General features: G+C 38.5%; 1 protein-coding gene across 3 annotated transcripts in view; it reads left to right on the forward strand.

Annotated features, from left to right (window-relative positions):
* RNF145 (ring finger protein 145) overlaps positions 1–8,468 on the forward strand; it is a 57,776-nt gene extending 49,308 nt beyond the window's left edge. For all 3 annotated transcript variants that reach the window (XM_072824314.1, XM_072824315.1, XM_072824316.1), the window contains exons 9-11: positions 2,814–2,961; positions 4,037–4,393; positions 6,839–8,468. In XM_072824314.1, the coding sequence (XP_072680415.1) occupies positions 2,814–2,961; positions 4,037–4,393; positions 6,839–7,225 (892 nt within the window). In that variant the 3' untranslated portion in view covers positions 7,226–8,468. The remainder of the gene's footprint in view (positions 1–2,813; positions 2,962–4,036; positions 4,394–6,838) is intronic.
* Positions 8,469–9,265: the final 797 nt, after the last annotated feature.

The following is a 9,265-nucleotide window of genomic DNA, read 5'->3' on the forward strand; positions in this document are numbered from 1 at the left end:
AGGGGATCCCTGGGTGGCGCAGCGGTTTGGCGCCTGCCTTTGGCCCAGGGCGTGATCCTGGAGACCCGGGATCGAGTCCCACGTCGGGCTCCCGGTGCATGGAGCCTGCTTCTCCCTCTGCCTGTGTCTCTGCGCCTCTCTCTCTCTCTCTGTGACTATCATAAATAAATAAAAATTAAAAAAAAAAAAGTTTTAAGGCAAATTACCCTATTAAAATAATTTATAATTAAACATCTAATCAAGTATAACAACTGTTATAGTAATTCCTTCCTGCCTTTCTTTAAAAAGAATAAAACTTTAACCGCTGAAAAGTTTGTCCCATAACTTTGGAAGGTAGAAATGTTTTCAAGAAAAGATGTTTTGCATCTTTTAAAGTACCTAGCTTTAATTTGTACCATAATAATTCACTTTCTTCTCTGAATTACTAATTATAGATAGTCCCACACAGTCTAGCATTTAACTTTGTGGTTATTTTTCCTTCCTACCTATATTATTATACCTAAAGGTAAAAAGGATGTTTTATGCCCCCCTTTTTTGTCTCCTTGAGACTATGGATTTGACATCACAGATGATGATTTTTAATTAAAACCGATTAATTTTTTTGCAGCCATGGACTAAAAACTATTTTGGTTGAAATCTACATTTCCTCATAATGATTTTATTTATTTTATTTTTAAAAAAAATTATTTATTCATGAGACAGAGAGAGGCAGAGACACAGGCAGAGGGAGAAGCAGGCTCCATGCAGGGAGCCCACCGCGGAACTCCATCCTGGGTCTCCAGGATCACATCCCGGGACAAAGGTGGCGCTAAACTGCTGAGCCATCGGGGCTGCCCCTCATAATGATTTTAAATAAATGTTCATGTTTTATAGGAAATCACTAATAATTCTAAGTCTTGATGTTCAGTTTACATAGATGGTAATTTTAATTGAGTTTTATGTTTTAAGAGAGAGGAGAGCTGTTTTGGGTTCATGATGGTTTCTTTTTAGATTTGTAATCACTATGTTAAATTATTCCATCTTTGGCTTTTATTTACCCAGGAAATGGAAATAACTAATATCTTTTTTTTTAATCCTTGTGATAGCCCTCTTACCATCAGTTTGCTTGTAAATTGGATATATAAAGTAACTATAAGTAAACTTGCAGGGGATGGAAATCATCTTTTTTTCTATTGTATGAAAACATTTTTCAAAGTTCTGCTTAAGGCACTTGTTGGGGAGGGTTTTGTTTATATATCTTTTAATTTTTTAATTTTTATTTTAAAAAATACTTTATTTATTCATGAGAGACACAGAGAGAAGCAGAGACACAGGCAGAGGGAGAAGCAGGCTACATGCAGGGAGCCCGATCTGGGACTCCATCCCAGGACTCCAGGATCACGCCCTGGGCTGAAGGTGGCGCTAAACTGCTGAGCCACCCGGGCTGCCCTGTTTATGAATCTTTTAGAACTTGGTATACAATCTGTCTTACATTGGAGTGAATTTAAGGGATGATTTACTAGAATATTCTGAGGTATAAAGAGGTACACAAAAGAAAAAATTACATTCCTTCTCTACAGGGCTCCTTTGTATCCTCCATGAGATAACTATGATAACTTTTGTCCTGGTTATATCATAGGACTTTGCATTTGGTGGATAGATAGGTTAAAAAAAAAAAGTAGTAATCAGTGGAAAATAATTTGAAAAATACAAAGCAGAAATAACTTTCAAGTTTTATTTGCCACTTCAAACAAGCCTTTGAGCTTAGAAACTGAACTTTGCAAAGGAAGAATTATTATTTTTTTTCAAGGAGTTTAAATTTGGGTGATAAGACATTTTTATGTGTGTGTACATTTATATTATTTAGATAATAACTATAAAATAAAAATATGTAAGTATACAATATATAAATATATCGTTGGAACAGTACTACAATTTTAGTGTATGATTGGCTGGTAACAGTGTTAAGAATTCTGAGAGGGTCAGTGATTCCTGGAGGAAGGATTCATGTTACCTGATTTGTTCAGTTCGAGGTAGCCGAAAGGGTTTAGAACAAGAGAGTGGAGCAGAATCATTTCTAGTCAGATGTAAAAGTGCTTGTGTTTCTCTGGGAGTACAGTTCTTTAACCATCTTTGCTTATAGTGGGGAACAGATGTGGACAAGTTTGGATCAAAAAATTAGAAGTCAAGGAGCTCAGATGTCAGGCTAGAAGTTTAGAGAAGGCATTGAGAATTTTAACACTAGTAGAACTTTGGGAAGATTAATCAGGCAGGCAGTGTCCAGGATAGATCCGACGCTAGAGGAAGAAGACCAGCTAATAGGTCCTACAATGCAGTGGTTCATAGTTTTTCGCCCACAGACCCGACAGATGTGAGGATTAATTTAGCTGTTGGAGAACCAGTCCTCTTAGTAATACTGTGCTCATGGTAACAGAGGTTTTCATCACAGTGCAGCAGGTGGGAAGATGTCTCATGACTTAAGATCTCATATTACTTTTAAGGAATTGTTAAGGCTTAATGCTCCAAAAGCCTGAAATCCCTTTGAAATTGGTAGGAATGAAAATGGAACTGAAAGTTAACTATTGGGAAAAAAAGAAAGAATTGTGCTTGGCAATTTTGACTAAGTAGAGAAAAGAGAAAAGGTGAGTCATGTAGCTTTGAAATACTAGGGCTATGACCCTTGCCCTGAAATCTAGTACAATGACTGACACAGAGAAGGATGCTTAGTAAAGGATTTGGGAAATGTCGGTGTGGCCCAAGACCTATCACGTGCTAACGTGGTTGTTGTGGTTCTGGGTGACATGTGCTTTAAAGAAATATTTTTCTTTTTCTAGGAGTTTATGGAAGCACTTCCGTGCTGTGAGCCTTTGCTTATTTTTGCTAGTGTTCCCTGCTTATATGGCTTATATGATTTGCCAGTTTTTCCACATGGACTTTTGGCTGCTTATCATTATTTCTAGCAGCATTCTCACCTCTCTTCAGGTAAGCCTAGGAATAATTAACTTTATCTAATAACTGATTTTCTTATTTTTCCTTCCAGAAAAGGAATTAAGCTATTTCTAGATGAATGATTATAAGTAGCCTATTTAGGTAATTACTTTCTGCCCTACTCATCAGAAAAACATTAATTACACTGATTTGAGCATTGGCATTAGACAGATGGTAGGTTATTAAAACCACACCTATCTATTTCACTGTATTTTTTTTATCAAGGTAGACTTTGCAAATGTTTAAAATGATACAGATCAATCATAAAGCTTAAATTGATAAGTCACTAAAATAGTAAAAGATAATATAGCTTGTTTGGAGCTTTTTTTTTTTTTAAAGATTTTATTTATTTATTCATGAGAGACAGAGAGGCAGAGACACAGGAAGAGGGAGAAGCAGGCTCCCTGCAGGGAGCCCGATGTGGGACTCAGTCCCTGGTCTCCAGGATCAGGCCCTGGGCTGAAGGTGGTGCTAAACCACTAAGCCACCCAGGGGTTCCCCCCCCCCCTTTTTTTGAGCATATTTTTAAAATAAAAACCCACTCGAAAATATCCTTAGTTTCCTGATGTATATGAATATATGACATATGTGCATAATACATACAACAGACAATAATTGCCCTGGGAATGATAAGCTTCTTATAACTTGAAGATGGATCTTTGCTGCCTGATCAGTAAGCTATAAAAGAAGATATAGCTCTGCGAACAAAGATTTATTCATTGTTCCTTGTAGAAGTAAAGGTTCTTTGAAAGTTGAGAAACAGGTATGACTACAGAATTAGGAAAATGTAGATAGAATTTTAATGGGTTTTGGTGATCTGGGGAATAAAAGGAAAGGATGAGTCGGAGAGAAGTGATGACTAATCAGAGTTCTTTCTCAAGGTATGGCTTTTTGGTATCAAATGCTTGGATTGCTGAGATCACCCACATTTTAATTATACCACGGTCTCTTCTGATATTAAATATGGTATCCTAAAAGTATTGAGAATATTGTTATTGCTTAAAGTCTATGAAAAGCCTTTCTTAATGGTCACACTCTGTTTTAAAATACATGTATTTTTTTCCCCCAGGTTTTGGGAACACTTTTTATTTATGTCTTATTTATGGTTGAAGAATTCAGAAAAGAGCCAGTGGAAAACATGGATGATGTCATCTACTATGTGAATGGCACTTACCGCCTTTTGGAGTTTCTTGTGGCTCTCTGTGTGGTGGCCTATGGTGTCTCAGAGACCATCTTTGGAGAATGGACTGTAATGGGCTCAATGATCATCTTCATCCATTCCTATTATAATGTGTGGCTTCGGGCGCAGCTGGGGTGGAAGAGCTTCCTTCTCCGCAGGGATGCTGTGAACAAGATTAAATCATTACCCATTGCTACAAAAGAGCAGCTGGAGAAACACAATGATATTTGTGCCATCTGTTATCAGGTAACTCACGCAGTAAGAATCCATTTGGGTGGGTTGTCTATGTTTCCCCTGGGACTTTAACCACATTAACCAAATTTAAGTTAAATTTCTAGGCAGAATTATTTCCTTGGTTAAAAAAAAATAGGTCTCAGAAATTACTAAAGACCTGATAAAATATTTCCATTTTATTTCTAAACTAAGTTTTTAATTTAGTCCCTCAAGTTCTAATTTATTGTTTTTCAACATTGCTCACCCATAAATAAAGGAAAAACAGGTCAGGTGTATTTTATGTTTACTCCTGAATACACACACACACATACACACACACATACATATATATATATATATGTACTATCAAATATATACTATCAATCAGGAGTCAGCAACTTCTGAAAAGTGGTGTGCCAAGATTTTGACTCTTTTACTTCTGGAATTTCCAGGATGGGGAAGAAGTATTCATTTACTTAACATAGGTGGAGAGAGTATGTGTTTACCTGTGGGTTGATAGATATGAGATGGATACAAACTTGTGTTTATGGAAGTGGGGGCAGGAGGATATCGTTTAGGCAGCCAGTCAGTGTGCCATTGTAGTTGGCCTTTCTGGCATCTTTGGCATGTTTGTCATGACAATTAAAATTGAAAGATAGTATTTAAATGAGTTTGGTAACATCACAACAAAAAATAGGCCAGGAGTTTAGTCACCAGTAACCTGTGCAAAGGGGTGGTTGAGTAGCAGCTTTTATAGCTATACCGTACTGTTGGAAGTATGGACAGAAATTAAGGGCAACAACACAAACTCTTCCTTTGAAATCACTCTTAAAGAGTGTAGGCTGGTGGAATAAAACTATAGACAGTGTCAGTGACTGAGGGAATGTTCATTGTCAAGGCTGCTTTACAGTCTAGAGGGGGGTGTATATGTATTTGTGTGTGTTTAAGATTACCTAGTATAAGAATTTTGTCTAAGAATAAAATGCAACTACCACTTTTTTATTGTTATTAGAACATACTTTTGGGTACTTGTAAAATAATGTGTTCTGGGTTGGTGCATTTGGGGGACTAAGGAGTATTGTAAGGTTACCCCCAAGTGAAATGGTCATTGTCTTAGTTTTGCTTCCTTTGTGCTTGCTAGCATCATGGTACACAGAACAGAGCACATTAAAGACAGGGCACATCAGCTTCAGCAGCTGATGTCTAAATATTCCATCTCTGGGATTTAAGAGTCTTTCTTTTGTATTTCCTGTTGTCACATCACTTTTTTTGAGGTGCTAGAACTACCTGTTGATACCACACAGAAAATGAAAGTCAAATTGCTTAATTTCCCAGCTGGCTGCTTTTCCTTGGATGGCTTTCTGCTTAAAAGTTGACTCCTAGGTTGTTACCAGCTCTTGGCAAGGAATTTCTGTGACAACTACAACTCCTTGTTTTGGGACTTCAAACGAAATTAATGGTTGAGTCACCAAGTGTATATTCTTAACAACTGAAACATCATGTCCTCAGCCTTCCCTCCCCAAGCATATCTTCTGCAAGGAACATTAATGCAAAGTGTACCACTTCTTAATCCAGTGGTTATCAAACTTTAATGTGCATAAAAGTCATATGGGTGGCTTGCTGTTACTACAGATTCGTGAATGCCATCTTCAGATACCCCAATTCAGTAGGTCTGGGGTGGCCCAGGAATATGCATGGTTAACCAGGGTAATTGTGATGCCAATTGAGAAGTGCTAGCTTGTCCAGGCCATATTTTGAAGATGTATGTATTACTATATACATACAGTTATGTCCCTTATTGAAATTGCCACTTCCTTGCCAATACCCTGGTGTTATGTGGCTGATTTTGTTTCCTTGCCAGTAATTTCATCGTAGAATAGTCTGTTCAGCTGTGTTGAAGCCTAACTGTGGAAAGTCCAGTTTTCGTCCAATTTTCTGAAGTTCTAATTACACTCCTGCCATGTGGGGGAGAGACCACACTGCAGTAGTTGTGTGATGCTCATGTTTTATACTAAGGCAGAAGCCAGTTCGTTTCTTTCTCATTTTTGGTTTTTGCTTCTTTTTTTTCTTTCTGTTTTTTTTAACTGTTTAGCCAGTGGTTCTTGCATTGTTGGTATAAAAGGGTCTCATGGGACACCTGAGTGGCTCAGTGGTTTAGCGCCTGCCTTTGGCCCAGGGCGTGATCCTGAAGTCGCGGGATCGAGTCCCAGATTGGGCTCCCTGCATGGAGCCTGCTTCTCCCTCTGCCTGTGTCTCTGCCTCTCTGTCTCTCATGAATAAATAAAATCTTAAAAAAAAAAAAATGGGTCTCTTGATGGCAAGAGGATTATCACTATAAAATGAGTTTTATTCTAAAATCTGTGTTAGATATTTTCTCTGGGGAATTTGTGGAAAAGAAATGTTGGACCTAGAGTTTGGGGTTAGCAGCAAAGCTTTGAGATAATAGGCATTTATGAGGTATCTTTCCTCCCCTTCTAGGACATGAAATCTGCTGTGATCACACCTTGCAGTCATTTCTTCCATGCAGGCTGTCTAAAGAAGTGGCTGTATGTCCAGGAGACCTGCCCTCTGTGTCACTGCCATCTCAAACACTCCTCACAGCTTCCAGGGTTAGGAACTGAGCTGGCTCCACAGCCTCATGCTGGAGTTGAGCAAAACATCATGCTTCAGGATGGAACTGAACCTCCAAATCAAGAGCATCCTCCAGGGACCAGGATGCAGGAAGGTTCTAAGGACAATAATGAGTGCATTGCCACTAGATCAGATAGCCAGGAAGGGACTCGTGATCCTAAGGAATATCCTTTTAGTGCAAAAGATGAAGCATGTCCTGTCGAGGTCAGCCTAGAAGAAGAGAAGCAGAAGTAACACTTTGATACTCTGGAGAAGTTAACTTACTATGAAATTTGAGCTCAGATTTGAGGAATGAATGTATGAGATGATGAGGCAGGAAACTTGACATTCCAAGGATCTGATCCAGGAAGTACTCTCAGTGGAGACTGCTTGCTTTCATCCCCATGACATTGTGGGAAAAATTTTGCAATGTATGCTAATCGAAATGTATTTATATATCCTATGCTGATATTTTGTAGAGGTTTGCCAAGAAAATTCAACCTCAACAACTTCAGAAACTGCCCCTAATTTGTAAGGGATAAATAAAATCGGATTTGAGTGTTTGGAAGGGGCTAAAGAAAGGAGGATAAAGAGCATCAGGACAGCATGGGAAGAAGCAGGCAGAAGCGGAACTGACATTTCACTTTCTATGGAACAGGATCATTCCTATTGCAGAGTATGAGTAGTGACCAGCCCTATTCACCACCCCCCCTTTCCCTCAGTTAATTGGAACTCAGTCAGGTGATAATTGAGTTTTGTACAGCACTGAAATTGCAATCAAAGACGTTAAGAGCATTGATTGTATTCAAAGATGGAAGCACGCTCATACTTTGTATGTGCTTTAGGGGAGTGGGTGGGTGGGCACTTGGGCCTTGCGGGTGCATTCATGTAATCTGAGACTCTTGAACTTTATGATGGAGTCTTCAATATTTTGATGTATATGAAACTTTTGTTAATATATTGTATACTGTGTTGGCTGTGTGAAGTAAACTAAAACTCTAATGAACACTTTGGGGTCCACATTAGTGTAGGAGACTAAAGTGGGAAGGGCTTTAGGGCACTGATAAAGGCCCTAAGTGTACTTTTTGATCCTGTGTAATGTTAAATTCTTGCAACTGAATCAAAACAGTGTTAAATTATGGCAATATTTGCACTTTGGGAATGAGTACATAACTGTATGATCACACTCTGCAAATGCCACTTTTAAAGCTGTTAATAGACTTTGCACCTTTTCTTTGACAAGGATGTGTCATATTTAAATTTTTACATTCATCATGGCAACAGGTAGAACTGGGGAGGGGGGAATGTAATTTTTTATGGGAATTTTGATATGAAAAGAAACTAGTCATTTATTTATACAATAGGCTTGGCTCAAAAGTGTTTTTCAGACTCGATATTCCTAATGTGGGATGTGACTTTATTTTATTTTTAGTAGCAAATTTGGATGTAGACTGACAGACATAGCTGAATGTCTTAATAAATTTAAATTTGAAGATAACTGTTTTGTTCCTGTGATGATTCTTACTGTAAAGTGTTTGAAATTCTCTTCTTAGAAGGTTTTGTTGTTATCTAGCCAGGTTTCTTTCATCTTGATCCCTGTCAAAAATGCCCTGCAGATGGCAGAACTTTTTGATTGAAAATGACCAGCTCTTTGAAATTGTCTACACCAGGGGAAGCAGACCTAGCTCTGCAGTAGAAGCATTTGGGGAGCTTTTTAAAAAAGTACACATTTCATGGATGGGCCTAGAGGGTCTTACACTAAGTGAAATCAGTCAGGCTGAGAAAGACCAATACTGTAGGATTTCATTCATGTGGAATCTGAAAAACAAAACATGAATAAGCAAACAAAAGCAAAATCAGACCTATAAATTCAGAGAACTGATAGTTGCCAGAGAGGGAGATAGTGGGATGGGCAGAATGGGTGAAGGGCAGTAGGAGACACAGGCTTCCAGTTAGGGAATGAATAAATCACAGGGATAAAAGCCACAGCATAGGGAATATCGTGGGTATCATAATGGTGATGCGTGGTGACAGGTGGTAGCTACACGTGTGGTGAGCACAGCGTAACCTCTACAGAGGTGTGGAGTCGCTGGTGCACACCTGAAACTAACATTGTCTACTATACTCCAAAAGTGCTTAAAAATTACACGTATCTGAGCCCAACTTCAAACCTAATGACTCGGCAGGCTTTGGGGGTTTCTGGGAATGTGCTTTTCAAAGCTTCCTATTTAGAAAAAAGCTAGACTAGAGTGCGTTTCTCCCTGGGTGTAAAGTTGCTCACTGTTGTTGGCAGAT

Source organism: Canis lupus, chromosome 4 (assembly GCF_048164855.1).
Source record: "Canis lupus baileyi chromosome 4, mCanLup2.hap1, whole genome shotgun sequence".
In the NCBI taxonomy this organism is placed as follows: Eukaryota; Metazoa; Chordata; class Mammalia; order Carnivora; family Canidae; genus Canis; species Canis lupus.